This window comes from Tasmannia lanceolata, unplaced genomic scaffold, assembly GCF_043159265.1.
Source record: "Tasmannia lanceolata isolate RefF3 unplaced genomic scaffold, GAP_Taslan_0.1 ptg000018l, whole genome shotgun sequence".
NCBI classification, from domain to species: Eukaryota; Viridiplantae; Streptophyta; class Magnoliopsida; order Canellales; family Winteraceae; genus Tasmannia; species Tasmannia lanceolata.
The window spans coordinates 31,803,324-31,825,016 of NW_027518695.1; the positions used below are offsets into that span (position 1 = coordinate 31,803,324).

At 39.9% G+C, this 21,693-nt stretch overlaps 1 protein-coding gene and 1 non-coding gene across 2 annotated transcripts; one reads left to right on the plus strand and one right to left on the minus strand.

Moving 5' to 3' along the window:
- The first annotated feature begins 4,662 nt into the window (after positions 1-4,662).
- On the plus strand, positions 4,663-4,800 carry LOC143852082 (small nucleolar RNA Z247). Its single transcript, XR_013236662.1, has one exon. It is a non-coding gene; the product is annotated as a small nucleolar RNA Z247 (small nucleolar RNA).
- Positions 4,801-9,204: 4,404 nt separating this feature from the next.
- On the minus strand, positions 9,205-10,994 carry LOC143849301 (uncharacterized protein At5g65660-like). Its single transcript, XM_077358287.1, has 2 exons — positions 10,731-10,994; positions 9,205-9,447 (listed from the first exon to the last, which is right to left on the minus strand). The coding sequence occupies exons 1-2, from the start codon at positions 10,959-10,961 to the stop codon at positions 9,301-9,303; spliced, it is 378 nt and encodes a 125-aa protein (XP_077214402.1). The 5' UTR covers positions 10,962-10,994; the 3' UTR covers positions 9,205-9,300.
- Positions 10,995-21,693: the final 10,699 nt, after the last annotated feature.

Genomic DNA, 21,693 nt, shown 5'->3' on the forward strand with positions numbered 1-21,693 from the left:
ATGTTATATCATATACTATATAAATAGCTTCTATAAGCTATTGTACACCTTGACACCCCACTTGTACTTTCACTTGCATATCCCTACCTTTTTACTGTTGCCAAAATGGAGAGAGTTTTGGGAATTGATTAGGTAGTCCACATTGTATGTGCACCATATGCTTTACATTCATTTATTATAAATGTGCATATAGTGAAGGGGGGCTATGCTCTATTATTTATATCATATCATGCTTATTCATCTATTTGTTTGCCATCTACTTCCTCCCTAATCAATTTGTTTGCCGTCATAAAAAAGGAGGAGAATGTAAGCCCAAGGGTTCCCATGGGTTAATGATTCACCTTCCCTTCTTGTTTTGATGCTAGCAAACCAAATTGATTAGCATTTATGGACTAATGTGTTGCTTTGAGGTGTTGTATTATATACAAGATTTTCATGTCATAATCGCCATTACACAACTCATTTCAACACATGACTTGTGGATCAAGAAGCAAAGGAACCAAGAGCTTGCACATACAGTGAAGACATCTCCATTTGGAGACGATGAAGTCAAAGAAGCTCGAAGATGAAGATTCCACAAGTTCCTAGCAAGTGTCAAAAAGGAGCTTGGAGTTGAACATGCTATGGTGGCACCTCATGTACTATTCAACTTGTATTGAAGACTGGAGGAGGTCACAAGAGCTAGAACGAGTTTAAGAAGTTCACTCAGAAGCCGAAAAAGTCCAAGAAAGTGCAAATGAGCCAACCATTTCAAGAAGAGTCAAGGTCCTTTTACTTTTAGAATGTATTTTGGAGTCCTCTTGTTTAGATGTACAATGCTATTTCAAATGGTTTTCATACCTAACCTTTTATGTCTTTGGAAACCATTAGCACACCCAAAAATGTGTTTGAAAACCTAGGACTTAAGCCCGAAGACCATGGCCCAAAATCCCTAAAACTTATAAGTTAAAATGGAATTTTAACCAGGGCCGGTCGACCAGGGGTCTCCCGGGCGACCGCGGAAGCAATGCTGGAAATCCAGCACTTGCGAAAAAAGAGCGGGCCGGTCGACCGAGGGAAGCCGGGCGACCGCGAAAATGGTTCTGTCAAAGCAGAATCATTCCGTCATGGGTTTGGGGTAGACGACCGCCAAGGGCCGGTCGACCGTGGAAAGGTTTTGTGCTTAAATTTTTAAGAAACAGGTAGCCCTCGTCGGGCGACCGCTATGGGGCCAGTCGACCGCGATGGTTGGAATTTTGAAAATAAAAAGGTGCCCGATAGGGGCGGGCGACTGCCGTGTCCCGGTGGACCACGCCGGTCTGGCAAAAAAGCCGTTGGGGCTTTTGCAGGTTGACTTTTTTAACACATTTTATTACAGTTTTACCCCCAAACGGTCATATTTTCAAATGGGCTATATATACATCATAAAAACCTTTCAAAACAACCTTTTTGCAAGATTAAATCCTATCTTTGTGAGCTTAAACTTTTGAATCAAAGGTTATTCCTCTTTGAACTTGTATTTTCACATTTTATCAAGAGGATCTCCTTAGGCTTCACACTTGTATCTATTCCTTGAAGAGTTTGAGAGCTTTATTGTTTGTAATCCGCCTACCAAGAGGCAAGAGAGTTCTTTTCCTTTTCTATTTCGTCATTTGTATTTGAGGATCTCCGATTGGGCCCATTAACAAAGTTGAATCATTGAAAGAGGGAGTGTGCCCTCGCCAAGGCTTCATGTAGAAAGAGTTTGTACCCTTTGGAGTTGGAGGAGTCGAGTGTATGACTTGGAAATTTGCTCGTTGAAGAATCTCATCATATTTAGTGGAGCGCCCAAGGAGGAAAACTTGGAAGAGTGGAGTAGGTCTTCTAATAGACCGAACCACTATAAATCTTGTGCCTTGTGAATGCTTTCTCTTCTCCTTCTCTTTGCACATCTTGGTGATCGGTAAACTCTACCATTTGCTTGTTTTTATGTTTGTTGTTTATTGAATAAGGGTTAGAGCATATAAGCATAAAGTAATATCTAAACCCTAGCTTTCATTATATTGATTATTTGAACAAGGGTTAGACTAATTAATGCTTAATTAGAAAAATAATTTAATAATCCACCTAATTAAGCCAAGAATTTTTAATTAACCAATTCACCCCCCTCTTGGGTTGTCACACTTTCATTTCATTTTGTATATGGCCAAGTTTACCACATCGGTAACACTTGATACCCTTTCGGTTATCATTACCCATAACGGACGATCCTCCTTCATCTCCACCTTTACTTCGAATATTTTTCTTCTCTTTAAATTTGTTGGAAGGCTTCTTATTATTTGAAAACAATGCTTCTCCTTCACTACCGGATATGGAACAACCCGCCATTTGTCTAGCTAAAGAATCTTCTGAAGCAAGAAGATTTTCAAATTCCACCAAAGAAGGTCGTTGATCCCATCCTTGGATCGATGTAACATAAGGAATATACTCTCTTTTCAACCCACGAGTAATATGCCGCTTTATTCGTGCCTCTGAAATAGGCTCTTCCGGATCCAATAGAAAAATCTCCGAACAAAGATTCTTAATCTTCAAAAAGAATTAAGAAATAGAAAGAGTACCTTGTGAAGTATTTGTCAACTCATTTTCCAACATTTGTAGACGAGCCAAATTCTTCTTGTTAAGGAATCCATCAAAGTTAGTCCAAATCTCACCCGCCGATTTACACCCAATGATGTGCTCAAACAATTCATGAGAAATAGACTTCTTCAAAAGAACTTCGGCCTTGGCATTCTTCATCCTCCATGCCTTCAATACATCGGCATTTTCTTTTGTATCTTCCGGAGCTATAACGGCATTGCCACAAACAACCTCCCATAAATCTTCTCCCACAATATAAGACTCCACATATCCATCTTGAAAGCACCGATTGAACTTCTTCACCAAGGATATCTAGACAAGCACCAACGACCACCCTTGTGGCTCTGATACCATATAGAGAAAGACGAATTTCGTAACACCGGAAAATCCTCTCCTCAAAGAGTGAAACCAAAGTTTACAATAGCCCAAAATCAACAACCAAAGTAGAAGAAGAACAATGCCCAGACAAGATGTAATCCAATATATATGATGGAAGAACACAATACAAGACAAGAACAGAAAGGGAGAAGAAACCTTCAAAAGTAGGAGAAAATATGGAAAAGTTGGCCTTCTCTTCAAACACTAGCTTGCACACAAGAGCTTCAATGGAGGTCTTCAAGGAGGTCTTGCTAGTGGAGAATCTCTACAAATTGAAGTTATGAGAATAGGCTTAGTTTATGGAAAGTAAAGAGAAAATAGCTTAGGTAAGTGGTAGTGGGCATGGGAAAGTAGTGTCTTAAATGCTTAGGGAAGTGCTGTGTTTGGAGTTCTAAGTAAGGGTTTGAATTTGAAATACGTAGGCAATGGGAGAAGATGGAGCAAACATGTGTAGTCCACACATGTGCAAGCTAGGCAAAATGACCAACATTCCCATGGACACAAAATTACAAATTTGTCCTCACTACATCTTTCAAAATAAAAAAAATAAAGCTAACCAAAAAATTCACTTTTAAATTAACAAGGCTAGATTAAGCCCACTTTACAGATCCCTTATCATCCCTTAGAAGCCCTCTCCAACATCAGCGGGCCTCAGGTTTCCAAGACTTGAGCCATCAAAATTCAACTTAAACATACCTGGATCAGAAGGAGACCACCTAAGGCAAGGAGCATCCCTTAGCTCATCACTTGAGCAAATTTCTTGCCATCTGTGCCATAAATTGGAATCTGAGATGAATCTAAAGCAAGGAAGCGACTTGGCCCAGAAAATGCCTAGGGAAATAATCATAGTGTATGCGTATTGAAACATGTCATCTACAATCTCCAAAAGATTCCAGCACACCACTTTCATAGGAGAAGATAACGTGTGTTTTGAATTTGAATTGAGAGGCAATAGTCTTTTGAATTTTAAACTCTCATGTTATCTCTCATGTAATCCTCATCCCATGTAACAATTTGTACCATATCTTGTAACCACAATCCTATGTAATCAATTATAAATAGAAAAGACCGGTCACCTCATCGAATATAGAGGTTATACGATTCAGTGCAATTTATTATTTTATATGGTATCAGAGCTTTCTTAGACTCACGTCTCTTTTTTTTCATTGGCTTCCACCAACTATGCCACTTCAAATGTCTCTTCCCTCACCACATCCACCTCCTCTCATGGCAACTTGCACCACCTTCATACCATTCGTCTCAATCGTGATAACTACCTTCTTTTGAAGGCTCAGTTCCTACCTTATCTTCGTGGGCAACGCCTTTATGGCTATGTGGATGGCTCCTTGCCACAACCACTGGAATTTATACCAAACCCAAACCACCTACGTAGCGGTGAAGCCGCTGAAATTCTAAACCCAGAATATTTCACTTGGTATCAACAAGATCAGATGATACTCAGTGCATTGATCTCCACCCTCATCGAGGGAATTCTTGCTCATGTCATTGACCTCACCAACTCTCATGCAATGTGGACCACATTAGAGCGAATGTTTGCCTCACAGTCAAAAGCTCGGGTTATGCAAATTCGATATCAACTTTCTATCTTCAAGAAGGGTAATCTCTACATTGCCGATTACTTTCAACAAGTCAAAATTTTAGTTACAACCTTAGCTGTAGCCGGCCAACCTCTTCAGGATTACGAGGTTATGTCTTATGTTCTTGCTGGCTTAAGTTCTGAATATGGCCCTTTTGTCACCTCTGTCACTACCCGAGTTGACCCGATGTCCCTTGATGATCTTTATGGCCATCTTCTGAGTTATGAACTTTGCCTGGATTGTCACAATACTACTATAGAACTTTCATTACATTCGGCCAATGTTGCTGTAAAACATCCCTATCAAAATAATCGCAACAATTGTTCGGGAGGATTGTCTCAAGGCAACTCACAACATCCAACGTATTCCTCTCCGGCATCAAATCATTATCGAGGAAGGGGGCGCGGTCGTGGTACTCCACCTTCTCGTCAGAATCAATCGGGACGCATAATGTGCCAAATCTGTGACAAAGCTGGTCATAGTGCCATCAACTGCTACAATCGATTCAATCATGCATACCAAGGAGATCACTCTACTCCCATGGATGCTTATGCTTCGGCTCCTAGTATGGAAGTAGACCACAACAGGTATCCTGATTCCGGGGCGACCAATCATCTCACAGCAGATCTTAACAACCTCACAACTCAGAAAGAGTATACAGGCTCGGAGCAAATTCCTGTGGGTAATGGTACAACTCTACCTGTTCTTCATATTGGTTCATCCAATCTTCGAACTCCTATTTCGTCATTTTCTTTAAATCAAATTCTTTATGTTCCCTCTATAACCAAAAATTTACTGTCGGTTAGCCAATTTACTCGTGATAATGATGTCTATTTTGAATTTCACCCTGATTATTTTTTTTATCAAGGACCGGCGTTCGGGGAAGCGCCTCCTCCAAGGCCCGAGTGATCATGGTCTCTACCATCTTCCTCCTCATTCACGTATCTCCAAAAGTCTGTCATTGTTCGTTGGTGAACATGTTGTTGTGGATCAATGGCATAACAGATTCAGTCATCCTGCTCTTCGCACTGTTCGTTCAATCATCTACCGCAATAAGTTGCCTACTGCAAAAAATAAAGATTGGTGATTTGTGATGCTTGTCAGCAAGCCAAAAATCATCAACTATCTTTTTCTTTGTCCTCGTCTACTTCTACTAGTCCTTTAGATCTTATGGTTTCGGATGTTTGGAGTCCATCCCCTGTTTTATCTGTTTCTGGTAATCGTTATTATGTAAGTTTCATTGATGACTTTAGTAAGTTCATCTGGATATTTCCCATCAGTAATAAATCTGAAGTTTATTCTGTTTTCTTAAAATTTCTTGCTCATGTTGAACGTCTATTCAATAAAAATTTAAAAGTAATGCAAACTGATTGGGGTGGTGAATTCCGATCCTTACATCGGTTGTTCGATTCAATTGGCATAACTCATCCTGTTTCTTGCCCACATACACATCAACAAAATGGCTCAGTTGAAAGGCGTCATCGACACATTGTCGAAACAGGACTTGCTCTACTAGCTCATTCCTCAATGCCACAAAAATTTTGGGATGAGGCTTGTCACACAGCGTCTTTTCTAATTAATAGGTTACCATCTCCAGTAATATCTAACCGAACTCCTCTTGAACTCCTTTTTAATAAAAAGCCAGACTGCGATTTTCTTAAAGTTTTTGGGTGTGCATGGTGGCCATATCTAAGACCTTACAATTCACATAAAATGAATTTCAGATCAAAACAATGTGTTTTTCTGGGGTATAGTCATACACACAAAGGATACAAATGTCTTGAAGTTGCTATGGGTCGGGTTTATATATCTCGTAATGTTGTCTTTTACGAATCAGTTTTTCCATTTAGATAGTCTATGGATCCCAAATCATCAACTCCAAACCCTCTCCTACTTGTCATGCCATATGCCATTGATACACCATAAACACAAGCAATGACTGTCCCATCCGACTCTCAAACACATGATCAAGCTCTCAACTTGTCTTCTCCAACACCATCCTCTGCAACAGTTACCACATCTGTTGAACCTCCAGTGTTCCAATCTCTTCCTCCACCTTCATCTCATCCAATGATCACTCGTCGTCGCAATAATATAACCAAACCCAAGGAATTTACGGATGGCTCTATTCGGTATTCATTACCCAAGGCTCTTTTAGCTACCCAATCATTGTCAGAAGTGGAGCCCACATCATTTTCATCAGCCACCAAATTTCCAGAATGGCACAAGGCTATGAACACTGAGTTTGATGCTCTCATGCATAATCGAACGTGGACACTCGTACCTAACTCTTCCTCCTTTAACATTGTTGGTTGTAAATTGATTTTCAAAATCAAACGTCATGCTGATGGCTCGATTGAGCGCTACAAAGCTCGTCTTGTTGCAAAAGGGTTTAACCAACAACCGGGAATAGATTTCGGTGATACTTTTGGCCCGGTTATTAAACCCACTATGATACGGACTGTCCTCTCACTTGCAGTTGGTTACGGGTGGTCTATTCGCCATATTGATATTGAAAATGCATTTCTACATGGCTTTCTTGAAGAGGATGTCTACATGGCTCAACCTCCTGGATTTATTCATCCACAATACCCATCTCATGTGTGTAAACTACGCAAAGCTCTATACGCCTTAAAACAAGCCCCTCGTACATGGTACTCTCAATTGAGTTCCCGATTACTCGAGCTCGGCTTTTCTAATTCGAAAGACGACACCTCGTTATTTATCTATCATGCCCAAGGAATTCATATTTTGGTTCTTATTTATTTGGATGACATTGTCATTGCTTGTAATTGCAATGATGCCATAAACAAACTACTCACAGAATTAAAGTGCGATTTTTCTGTCAAAGATTTGGGTAACTTGAATTATTTTCTTGGTATTGAGACCATTTTTCACTCTAAAGGATTGTTTCTATCTCAACGGCAATACATTGTCAATCTTTTGAAGCGGACTAACATGACAGCAGCTAAACCTGTTTCAACACCTATGTCATCATCGGAGAAACTCACTCGCCATTCGGGTGAACCATTGCAGAATCCAACCGAGTATTGCAGCGTGGTTGGTGCTCTCCAATATTTAACTTTGACTCGGCTAGATGTTTCGTTCGCCGTATATAAAGTTTGCCAGTTCATGCATGGTCCAACCACCACACATTGGACTGCCGTCAAGCGCATACTTCGGTATCTTAAAAATTCAATTATGATGGGTCTCTCATTTCATCGCTCAACTTCACTGTTACTTAGTGCATTCTCCGATGTGGATTGGGCTGGCTGCCCCAATGATCGAAGGTCAACTAGTGGTTATACCATTTTTTTGGGCCCTAATCTAATCTCCTGGAGCTCACGCAAACAAGCTACTGTGGCTCGATCCAGCATTGAGGCGGAATATCGAGCACTTGCAAATGCATCCGCCGAACTATCATGGGTTCAATCTCTTCTTCGTGAAATTGGGATTTACATTCATCAATCACCAATATTATGGTGCGACAATATTGGTGCCGTCTATCTCACTGCCAACCCGGTTTTTCATGCTCGAACAAAACATGTGGAAATTGACTTTCACTTTGTTCGCGAGAAGGTTGCTCAGCAGAATCTTGATGTCTGATTCATCTCTACAAAAGATCAAGTGGCCGATATTCTGACGAAACCACTCTTGTGTGTTCGTTTCTCCTCACTTAGGTCCAATCTCAACGTCCAAAATGGGCCGTTGAGCTTGAGGGGGCATATTGAAACACGTCATCTACAATCTCCAAAAGATTCTAGCACACCACTTTCATAGGAGAAGATAACGTGTGTTTTGAATTTGAATTGAGAGGCAATAGTCTTTTGAATTTAAAACTCTCATGTTATCTCTCATGTAATCCATATCCCATGTAACAACTTGTACCATATCTTGTAACCACAATCTTGTGTAGTCAGTTATAAAAGAAAAGACCGGGCACCACATAGAATATAGAGGTGATACGATTCAGTGCAATTTATTATTTTATAATGCGAACAATGGACCTTTTGCAGATCTTCATAAAACCTTGTCTTTTCTTTCTTTCAAAATCCCCAAAATAGTTACCAAAAAGGACTAGATTCCATAAGATTCCCTTTTCTTTTCCACGGATTCCATGACAAACAATCTAGGAGTATTGTTACTATCTAAACATGGTAATGCGGTTATCAGTCCCCTTTAAATTTTGATATAGGGCCTTTTCTCGGTGCAAGGTTTAGTTTATCATTGCACTCCGTTCTTTCGACGTAAAATGGGTGTAAAACCAAACACCCATTTTACGTCGAAAGAAAAGGAGCCTAGGTAGACTTGTTATCCTCCTTTGATGATGCCATCGTTTCTTCTATGAATAAAATATTACAAAACAAAAGTAGTGAAAACCTGGTAAGATAATTTCGAGATAAAATTATCCAAGATGGATAGCCTATCCCGCCATCCCGGGAACAGCCTATCCAAGGATTTCTATACTGGTCCAGAATAAGACATTCATGTACTCTCAGAATAAGACATTCATGTACTCTCTCTCTCTCTCTCTCTCTCTCTCTCTCTCTCTCTCTCTCTCTCTCTCTCTCAACTGGGTAATTGTATTAAGTATTAAATAAAAAAAACTACTAGCTAGGCCAAAATTTGAAAATGATAATTACCTTCTATATATAAATTGGAAAAAAAAAGGTATTTTAATTATATTTTCATAATATACACTAAAATGGCCACAATTCGATGCACCAAACTACAAAGGCGGTGGTGGTGGCAATTGCACCACCACCGTGATCTTTTCAGGCGGCGGCGAAGGCTCGCAGGGGCAAGGCCTAGCAATATACGTTGGGATTTGATCTCCGGGCATTAAAACGGGCTGGCTCTGTTTCTTCTTTGCATCCTGAATAAACAAATAATTAGAAATAGTTAGAGAAATTTCTTGTGTTGATTAACTGAAAACAAAGAGCATAACAATATTTGCACGCCTTTTGACCCTTGCCCGCTAGCTATATCACTGTTAAGACTTCAACCAATTGTGTTTAAGTGGGCAATGGTCCACGTGAAATCCATCAATTGAAGGGCCAGGATCATCAGGGTAGTGCCAATGTAACTTTTACCCACTACAAGGAATTTTATGGGAATAAGTTAGTACGTACTGCAACATAGAATGAAAGATAAGTTCTACCTACCGTGCCTTCATAATGGCACTCCTCTCTTTATTTACTTATGGGGAGTTACGGGGCTAGGATCATCTAGGGAGATGATTTTACGGGTTACATCCTATTTATATTGTGGCCCCACAAGTGAACGGTTGAGATCATTCTATGGAGAGGGCGTCACTTACTTTTTGAGAAATAGTGGACTTTATGATATACAGCCTCTAACAGCTAATTATAAAAGAGTTAAAAAAGAGAGGAATGCCATTATTATACCAAGGGTGCAGATATTATCTCCCAAATCGCAAAACATAAAACACAGATATATCTCCCAATGAGAAAACAAAAAAAATCTATTGTTATTCAATAATTAATTGCCCCTTGTTTTAATACTGGCACTCTTTTCTTGATTTTAAACTTTCCTCGGAAAAAAGGAGGTTAAGCACACTTCACGAAGATAAATTAAGCCTTACAAAAATCCATCTAAAAATAGAAAAAAGCAAAATAAAAATACGCCACATAAAACCTCACATCATTTAATCGTTAAAAATAAAAGAAAAAATGATTACCAAGTAACCTCAAATCTCAAAAAACTAATATAATAACTAACAAAAGAAAAGAAGAATCAAATTTCCAAAAATGGGAAATGACCGCCGTTTTTATTATAATCTAAACAAAAGAAATGGAGCTTTTCGACTTCCTCCCACTTCAGCTGTTTTTCTATTTTTTGTTCTTATGCCCGATTCTTCTTTGTAATGTTTGGGTCCTCCTCGGTCCAAGGTTGGTTTTAATGAAGTTACTATTACCATTCAAAAAAAATAATCAAAAGAGAAGTAAAACTAATTTTTATACGGCAGTGATAAATCGACCCCCAAATATCTTAAATCGACCGCATGTGTCGTTCTCTCTCCTCTAGGTTAGAGAGAGAAAGACACATAGGGATTGATTAAAGATATAGATTTATCTCTCCCCTTTTTATTGTAGTTTTAGTTAAGGAAACAAATTTTTAAAAAAAGGGAGAAATTACCATTTGTACCGGTGTGGATTTAGAGGGCGACTGAATTGTAACTGTATCAGTTTCCAAATCGGATGAAAAGGAACGATAGAGGGACATAAGCTTGTCCCAATGGAAACAACAACAGAAGGAGCCACTGATACATAATATGATGATGAGGAGGAGAGCCATGCCGAGAGGGAACCCCAGGACCGGTCGAGATGTGTCCACGTGGAGGCTATTAGTAAGATCTTGATCGTCCATTTTTGCTGGTTTTCTTACTGTACAAGGAGCTATAGATTGTCTAATGGTTAGAGGTTTGAGTGAGATGAAGGGTAATTTATATACAGCCCCGGGGTCCACGTGTAAAGGTACACTCACGCTCGTTTTAGGGAGTGTATGGACAATGTGGAGGTGGGCCCAATTGTAGGTGACGTAAGATATTTCATGAATGAGTGCATGTGGGAATTCTATTCAGCCCGGCCCCCCTAGATTGTGATGTTTATATTCTGGGAGATGTTATCCGCACTCCTATTGAATGTTTCAATAATGGCACAATAACCGACTGGAAAAGTGATTAATAAAGTTGTAGATTGCCATTATAAAAACAGAATAGATTTGCAAAAAAGGTCACTTGTAGAAGCTAATCCGTTGCAACTCGGGCGGGTTGGGTCGCGTTGAGGCCAACCCTAGCCCAACCCGAGATGTATTCCCTTATCCTAAACTCGGGCCCAACCCGAGTATGAGGTCGAGGATTGACAATCCTAACCAAACCCACCTCTAGATTTCAAAACCCTCACTCAAGTCATCTAACCCGTTTTTCCCAAATTGGGTCAAGTTGAGACTAGTCAGGTTGAAGTTATGCTCGGGAAAAAATAGAAAAATAGTGAAAAACGTGGCCCTAGCATTTTGAAAAACAGGATAAAATTAACGGATGGAGGTTGGGTTCGGGTTCTCCAAGGCCTTACCCCTAACCCAACCCAAATTAAATCTTGTTCAAGTCCTTAACCCAAACCCAACCTGAAATTAAATCAACCCAACCTGAACCGAAATTGGGCTGAATCAATCGGGTTCAGGTCGAGCCCGACCCAAATTGCATCCCTAAAAGCTCTTTTATCTGATGCATGGGATGTCCGGTTGACACAGGGCCAAGACCAGTAGGATCGCCATAAAGCTCATGCAAGGTCAATGGTCTTGATCTCACATACATGTTGCCATGTAAGAGTCTAGAGTTCATCGTCACCCTAGATCAAGATAATATTGTTTGTGTTGATAAAATCCGCCGAGAAAATCCAATCCGATCAAGCACAAATTTAACAGAAATGTAAAATAAACAAGCCACAAGATTAACACTAAGATTTTACGTGGCTCAGCCAAGCCTACTTCACGGGCGAGAAACACGATCTTCCACTATGAGAAAACAATATACAAGGATTACAATAGATTTAAAGCGAAACCCAAAACCCACAAATCTTCCCTTGCCTCTCACACCCAAGACCGTACACAAGAGATAACCCGAGAAAAAACCCAAGAGAAAACCTCGAGAAGAAACCCAAGAGGACCCAAGAAGAAACCAAAGTGAAAGAAAACCATGTTTCTCCCCTCTCTCTCTTTCTCTCTCTCTCCTTGATCTCTCTCTATTTCTCTTTCCCCTCTCTTGTCTTGCACATTTCCACTGTCAAGAGAAAAGACTATTTTTATACTTAGGTATTACAATGCCTAAAAAGTGCATCTTTCTCTTTTTAGTTTTCCATAAAATCTCATAACTAGTAACCTAGTTATTTTCGGCAACTTTTGACGTGGGAAACAAGACAACTTCCCAACAATCTCCACCTTGGCTTGTTTCCCAGCCACCTGAAGATTTTATGTTGATGCCGCCACCGGTCCGCTTTTGCCGTAAACCACCATTGGCCTTCCAAAGTACCAGCTACACACCCTCGAATCACCTTGGTTCTGACTCCTCCCGATTCGATCAACATGGCCAATGCACATGTGTAGCTGCCAACCTGTTGACTCATCCAGTCAACCTTGGAGAGGGATCTCGATCCATCCTCCCCAATGCAGATATTGTCATCCTCTCACCATCGTCTGCAACTTGGAAACCTGTCTCTGCACCAACTGCGAAAGAGACACTACGTGTGCACGCGCTACCACTCCTTTTTCAACTAACCATCGAGATCTTGGGAACACTAGTCACTGTGTCCCCGACTAAACGATACAACCCACCACACTTCTCTCCTTTCATCAGAACCATACAAGCTCTTGTGATTTTCATGGCTCCACCTGCAGCTAAAATCCTGCAACCCAGGAGTCCAACGGCCAAGTGATACTAGATTCTTCCGTATCTTTGGGACATACGCCATACTACCCAAAGTACAAACCACTCCATCAAACAATTTGATATTTACCGTTCTAACTCCCATGACGTCACAAGTAGACCCATCACCCAAGGACACTACACCTGCCCTTGTCTCCTGAAACGTATCAAAATATTCCCTCCTGGAGCATACATGAACAAAGCACCCTGAATCTAAAATCCACCCATCATGAGGAGAAGTGTGATTACCTGTAGAGACTGTGAGAACATTTCCAAACTCTTCACGTTGTTCATCTGTTACCGCGACCACAGTATTCGTAGTACCATTGTCCACCTGGTCAGCTCGCTTTGGATAATCCCGCTTGATGTGGCCATATTCCTTGCAATGGTAACACTACACGCCCTTTCCGTCGACCCTGGATCTTAACTTGCCCTTACCAGATCCCCTGTCAGACAACCTTCCTCCTTGATTCCCACCATGAACAACCAACCCATGTTCTTCACTTACACTAAGAACAGGTTTCTTCCGCATCTCATTCGATAAGAGTGACGCCTTGACTTCCTCTAACTTTATTGTATCCTTACCATACAATAAAGTCGTCACCAGGTTGTCATACGAATCAGGAAGCGAAGTAAGAAGTAAAAGGGCCTTGTCTTCTTCCTTCAACTTTTCATCAACCTTACGGAGTTGATCCACAAGCCCATTGACCACCGTAATGTGTTCCAGAAGATCCCCGCCTACCTGCATCTTCAACCCGTACAATTGCCGCTTCAGATACAACCAGTTGCCCAAGCTTTTTGACATGTAAAGCTTTTCCAACTTCTCCCATAATTTAGGCGCATCTTCTTCTTCCATAACGCTATCTGCTAGACATAGTCGAATTGTGTTGACCGCCTTCAACTCAATGTCTTCCCACTCGGCATCCCTCATCTTCTCAGGCTTCCCATCATTTTCCTTCAACACCTTAGATAATCCCCTGTTGAACTAGGATGTCCTTCACCCTCATCTGCCATAGGGTGAAATTGCCCTTTCCGTCAAATCTGTCGATGTTGAACTAGGTAGAACTCTATTTTACCACCATCTCATATTACTTCACACTTCTCGGTGTAACACTCCACCTCAAACGAGAATCTTTCTTGCACAATCTTTCTACTCCCGAAGATCGCTCTAATCGCGATCCAACCACAACACCCACAATCACTCCACCCGACCTCGACGATCGCTGCACCTGAGCTCTGATACCACTTGTTGAGAAAATTCGCCAGGAATATCCAATCTGATCGTGCACAAATTTAATGGAAATGTAAAATAAACAAGTCACAAGATTAACACTAAGATTTAACATGGTTCGGCCAAGCCTACTCCAAGGGCGAGAAACACGATCTTCCACTATGAGAAAACAATATACAAGGATTACAATGGATTTAAAACAAAACCCAAAACCCAAAACTCTTTCCTTGCCTCTCACACCCAAGACCGTACACAAGAGATAACCCGAGAAAAACCCAAGAGAAAACCCCGAGAAGAAACCCAAGAGGACCCCAAGAAGAAACCAAAGTGAAAGAAAACCTATTTCTCCTCTCTCTCTCTCTCTCTTCTCTTTCTTTCTCTCTCTCTTTTTCTCTTTCCCCTCTCTTGTCTTGCACGTTTCCACTCTCAAGAGAAAAGACTATTTTTATACTTAGGTATTACAAAGCCTAAAAAGTGCATCTTTCTCTTTTTAGTTTTCCATAAAAACTCATAACTAGTAACCTAGTTATTTTCGGCAACTTTTGCCGTGGGAAACAAGACAACTTCCCAACAGTTTGCATGGTCATCCTCTTGATAGTATACTCTCATTGTTAAAAATGCATTAATAAGGTGTGAAGTGCCATTACAAAAAAAGAGTGGATATTGTCGGTGATAATTTAGAAAAGGAAAAATTGTCAATGGGGGACATCAAAATACGAGAATGCCAATGGGGGACACACTTTTGAAAAAATTGTTAAAGAACCCCTTTCGAGAGTTTGATAACCCCAGACTTGATAACCCCCATTTCATCCCTCTAACAATTTTTCAAAATTGTGCCCCCCTTTGGCAATTCTCGTATTTTGATGTCCCCCATTGGATATTTTTCCTTTAGAAAATATAAATGAAGTAGTGATGCTGCTCAAATATGTCTGGGTGATGCAACGTCTTTGATTGCGCTAGGTCCTGCCTTTTGCTTGGTTCTGACGGTGGGGACGGAGAGTTCGCCTCAACCTACAAACTGCACCCATAAAAAAAAGGGTTACGAACCACCTAGAGTTGGAATTCTAGGAGAACCATTCGACACTCAAGTCAGACGAAGGCACCAGAATGAGGGCTGAATACGTAGGGGATTCCAGTTATGATAGGTGCACCTGGCGGTGTGTGAGTTGCCCTTAGAGTAGAGGAGAAGGATAGCCCTGTGCTATGAGTGTCTGCATGAGGGAGGAAGAAGTCCTCTAGAGGAGTTTTCCAAGTCCAAAGGCCCTGGACGTGGAGTGGAGGGTTCCCTTTTATAGGTGAAGTTCCGTGTTCCTAGCACGCTGTAACAGTGACGTGACCATCGTGAAAATTGTTGGAGAAGCATATCATACTTGTATGGGTATGAGGAGTGATGTGAAAAGACATGCACTTTGTGTGGCTTCAAGAGGTGTCAGTTTGGCAGCTGATAGATACAAGATCTTGTACGGTCGAGGCTTGGAGCTTGTACTATCGCCGATTGATAGCTGTTCCGGGTAGTGACAAGACATGGCGTAGTCTCCTAGAGCAGCAAAGGCGATTCTCGAGGTGATTACATCATGAAGGGTGAGCTTTTCAAGAAAGTATGTCTTATGGAGTGAACATGGGGGGAGCCTTAGGTTCCGGGGGATCTCTGCCTAGTCGGTCACTTGATTTTGGCGAGACACCTGTTGAAGTGGGTGGCCGAGTTGCTCAATTTTCTGGGGCGGTCAACACATGGCTTCATGTGATTGATAGTTCGATTTTACCCCCAATATATAAGCCTCACACTTCCTGGAGTCTATGCAAGTCAGGAAAGTAGTTCCATTCATGGAAGCATCAGGATGGGGGTTCCTTTGGTGCTAAGTGAGCAGTATGGTCTGAAGACGGTGCTTACCGAGCATAGTCATTACAACTCCCTTTTTATTGCAGAGTGCGAGCAAGATGAAGGAGAGTATATTCCGAATATTATATCGATTAAAAGATGCTTGTCTTCTCCCGCTTGACTTCTATTGACTTCTTTTGGAATTGATTAGGCAGTCCATATTCTATATGCCTCTCTTGCTTTATATTGTTATATTAAGTTTGTGCATATAGTGAGGGGGTATAACCATAGAGCATAGCTCCCCCTCAGTATATGCACAAACTTAATATAACAATGTAAAGCAAGAGATGCATATAGAATAGGGACTGCCTAATCAATTCTAAAATTCTCCCCCTTTGGGCAACAGCAAAAAGGAAGGATATAACATTTAAAGTTCAAAACATAGTTCCATACTTACTCCCCCTATCAACTTATCATGATTATGAGATAATAAAAGTGAAATGTGCATGATAAGAACAATCAAACATAGAAAGATGGGATGACAATTTCAAGCACTTCTATGTTTGTGGATGGGCCTAGATAAAAGGTATATACTACAAATAACCTCTATAGCCCATGAAACTAATGATGATATAACTTTTAAGCTCGTCTAATGCTTATCATAAAGATTTGTAAGGAAAAATCAAGTAAAGTTCATGACAAGCAGTTTTTTTTTTAATCAAAAGATTCACAAGTTAAGCACAACTAATGTGGCAATAGATCTTGTGAGCACATCACAATGATCTATATAAACATGAATGAAGTACCATTTAGCTCTCCCCCTATGTATTTGTCATTGGCCTTCGGTAAAACTTATGAGGCAAGGCATGACAATACATAATGGCTATAGATATGACTGTGAATGCATAGCCAATTGATTTTATCATGGTGAGTGATGCATAGTCAATACTTATGAAATTACAAGGGTAGGCCCGAGTACTATTCTAATGGCAACTAATGAGGAGGGAAAATTAGGTTCCTAACAAGTTTTAAGCTTTTGAAAACTCTAACCCAATTTTGAAGATTTAAGAGATCAAAAGGCAATTAAGCATACAAGTTAAATCCTAAGTGCAATGCAAATGTAAAGCAAGAGATAAGAGAGTGCACCCGAGATTTAAAGTGGTTCGGTCCTCAAAACGCGAGGCCTACTCCACTCCACCAACCAAACCCGTTGATGAACCTTGGTGGCAATCCTCACCACGGAAAGTGGGCTTCGCTTCTCCGAACACTCGCCAAATACAATCGTTTGAATAAGAAAGAAAGAACAAAAAAATCCCTCACAAGGGTTTACAAGGTTTGTAGAAGATGTACAAATTTGAGCCTAATGATCCAAATCCTAATTCTAGAGGATGAGAAGCATAAACAAGCTTGATTCACTCTTAGGATATTCCAATAGGTTTTTAGAGTGTTAGAATTGATGATTAGAAAGTTTAGAATTCCCATATATATAGAAAAACTCAAATATGACCTTTTGGGGGCATAGTCGTAATTCTGGCAAAGTTCCCCAACGGATATATATTTTTTCCCGTTATAGTGTTCTCGGAGTTCCGAGAATTTCTCTCGGAGTTCCGGGAAATGAAACAGAAGATAAGAAAATATTACTGGACCAAATCTCGGAGCTCCGAGAAATTTCTCGGAGTTCCGAGAAGCCTATTTCCAGCAGATTTTCAATTCTTGTTTCTTATTTGTTTTGGGCTTCCAAATCTTCACCAAGTAGGATTGTTATGAGGGTTCTAAATTGTTGGAACACCACAAGGACAACCACTTAAGCATTTAGGGTGTGTGGATACTTATTTATGCCTCTTAAAATCTAAACTAGGATTGGATCTTTACATTCTAAAACGACTTCGATCTACAATTGCGATGCTTCAAGTCTTCATGCGTCTTGGATCTCTGATGTCTTTGGCCTTCCTAATACGGTCCAATGAGAGCTTCTTGGCCTCAATCCAAGCAATCTTGTCTTAATACAATCATGATCTACAACTTAGACATTCAAACACATTAGTGATATAAAATCACTTGTGTATTGGAATCATCAAAAGAAGATGGGAATGCCAAGGTGGGAACCATTGGGCTTACAATCTCTCCCTTTTTTATGATGACAAGCACAAGAGATTTTCCAATAAAAGCATACATATATTTTCTTACACTAGATTTTCTCCCCCTTTGGCATCAATCAAAAAGATATGGCATAAAAGAAAATCAAAGGGATAAAATTTTCAATTTTATGCTCCCCTTTTTCAAGGAAAAAGACAAACGTAGAACTCCCCCTTTTTAGAGTTTTTATTCAACACAAGTGGGGATATTTAAATAACTAGAAAAAGATATTCAATTTCAAGTGCAAGCCCCTAATCTAAAAACACATATGAAGAGAATCATATGGGGGCTTTGGGAACCCAAGCTTTCTTGGTTCCACCACAATCCCTAATCTTAGATGCACATTGGAATTGGTAGTGACCATTGATTCCACAATAATGGCATATAACATGAGGGTTAGATAGACTAGTCCTATCATAAAATACATGATTAGGTCTATGACTAGCCTTTTTCAAGATTATGTCAATAATTTTATCACCATTTAAGAATCCGTGGAGGCATAATCTTAACCTTTCATTTTCATTATAAAGATAGGTTATTTGATTTAGAAAATCATTAGTGTCATCTTCATAAGATTTGGAAGAGCTTGCCACATTATAAAATTGTACTAATTGGCAAGATTTCTCATCTAAAACACCCTTAAGGGTTTTAATCTCAAGTTTAAAATTTTTAATTTGTGCTTGAGATTTAGATATGGAAGAAGATGACTCATTTTTTAAAACATCAAGTTCATATTCTAATTTTGAAATAGATTTTTTAAGAACTTTATTTTTTGAAATTTGAGAATGCAAGGTAATGCACAATTCATCATAAGATATGTTTCCACTGTCACTACTTGATAAATTACAAGAGGGGTTAGAATTTACCTCATCTTCATGGGTAAGTGCCATGAAGCAAAGATCATCTTTATTAGCTTCCTCTTCACTTGAGCTTTTTCCCGAAGTGCTAGAAGCTTCCCAAGCGGCTACAAGACCCTTGTTCTTCTTTCAATCCTTCTTCTTTCCCTTGTACTTCGAGGAAGATGAGTTGAGAAGAGGGCACTCCGGTCTTTTGTGTCCCGTCTTCTTACAATTATAGCATCTTATACCACCCTTAACTTCACTTTCTTCTTTCTTCTTCTTTTTATCTTTTTTGTGCTTCTTTCTCCATAAGCTTTTGAATTTTCTCAAAGCTTCTTCTTCATCACTATTCACCTCACTTGAGGAAGATGAGTCCGCTTTCACCTTGAGTGCTAAGGATCTACTCTCTTTTTCTTTCTCTTTTTGCTTCTTCTCCTCTTGTCGGCTAGTGAGGAGCATCTCATGAGTGATAAGAGATCCTACAAGCTCCTCCATAGTTACCGTCTTGAGATCCTTTGATTCTTGTATGGCGGTGACTTTTGGATCCCAATGTGGAGGAAGTGACCTAAGCAACTTACCCACAAGCTCATCAGTAGGATAAGATTTACCAAGATTAGCTAATTCATTTGATATTTTAGACAATCGGGTATACATTTTAGAAATACTTTCATTTTGACCCATTCTAAACATTTCATATTTGCTCTTTAACAAGTTTATTTTGGAATCCTTGACTTGTGATGTTCCCTCATGGGTAACGGCAAGAGTATCCCAAATAACCTTGGCGGAATAAAAAAGAGCTACTCTATTAAACTCCTCCGTAGATAAGGCGCAAAACAAAGAGTTTATAGCTTTGTAATTTAAATTTGCATGCATTTTCTCTACAACATTCCATTCTTCAAATGGTTTGGAAGGCAAAGTGTATCTATTTTCAACAATATGCCAAAGCTCCACATCTATAGAGAGAAGATAGATGCGCATCCTTGTCTTCCAATGTCCATAGTTGGACCCATCAAAGAAAAGAGGTCTAGTTGTGGAATGGCCTTCCGGAAGTCCGGTTCCATTTATGTTTGCCATTTCACAATTAGAAAGTTGCCAATGATCTTATGATCTTTCCCTTGTTAAATTTTTAAAAACAAATTTACCGAAGATTTTAAGAAAAGAAAATCTTTTAAGAGCCAAGGCTCTGATACCAAGTGAAATTACAAGGGTAGGCCCGAGTACTATTCTAATGGCAACTAATGAGGAGGGAAAATTAGGTTCATAACAAGTTTTAAGCTTTTGAAAACTCTAACCCAATTTTGAAGATTTAAGAGATCAAAAGGCAATTAAGCTTACAAGTTAAATCCTAAGTGCAATGCAAATGTAAAGCGAGAGATAAGAGAGAGTGCACCCGAGATTTAAAGTGGTTCGGTCCTCAAAACGCGAGGCCTACTCCACTCCACCAACCAAACCCGTTGATGGCTTCACTAGGTTGATCTTCTTAACTTCGGCGAAGATCAGTGCCAATTACAATTCCAATTGCCTTTAACCTTGGTGGTAATCCTCACCACGGAGAGTGGGCTTCGCTTCTGCGAACACTCGCCCGAATACAATCGTTTGAATAAGAAAGAAAGAACAAAAAAATCCCTCACAAGGGTTTACAAGGTTTGTAGAAGATGTACAAATTTGAGTCTAATGATCCAAATTCTAATTCTAGATGATGAGAGGCATAAACAAGCTTAATTCACTCTTAGGATATTCCAATAGGTTTTTAGAGTGTTAGAATTGATGATTGGGAAGTTTAGAATTCCCATATATATAGAAAAACCCAAATATGACCGTCTGGGGGCATAGTCGTAATTCTGGCAAAGTTCCCCAACAGATATATATTTTTTCCCGTTATAGTGTTCTCGGAGTTCCGAGAGATTTTCTCGGAGTTTCGAGAAATTCTCGGAGTTCCGGGAAATGAAACAGAAGATAAGAAAATGTTACTGGACCAAATCTCGGAGCTCCGAGGAATTTCTCGGAGTTCCGAGAAGCCTATTTCCAGCAGATTTTCAATTCTTGTTTCTTATTTGTTTTGGGCTTCCAAATCTTCACCAAGTGGGATTGTTATGAGGGTTCCAAATTGTTGGAACACCACAAGGACAACCACTTAAGAATTTAGGGTGTCTGGATACTTATTTATGCCTCTTAAAATCTAAACTAGGATTGGATCTTTACATTCTAAAACGACTTCGATCTTCAATTGCGATGCTTCAAGTCTTCATGCGTCTTGGATCTCCGATGTCTTTGGCCTTCCTAATGCGGTCCAATGAGAGCTTCTTGGCCTCAATCAAAGCAATCTTGTTTTAATACAATCATGATCTACAACTTAGACATTCAAACACATTAGTGATATAAAATCACTTGTGTATTGGAATCATCAAAAGAAGATGGGAATGCCAAGGTGGGAACCATTGGGCTTATAACTTAACTTCAAAAGTACATGATAAGAGAAGGAATTCATAGGAAAAGATATTGATCAAGTGAGATAAGATCTTATGAATGGAATTTCAAGGATTTATAGGATAAGGCACACGGAATAGAAACTTATCAATGGCAAATGAGATACCTATCATGAGGCCATACAAGATAGGTTTGAAGCCTAAGAAGGATATAACACTGAAGCTTAG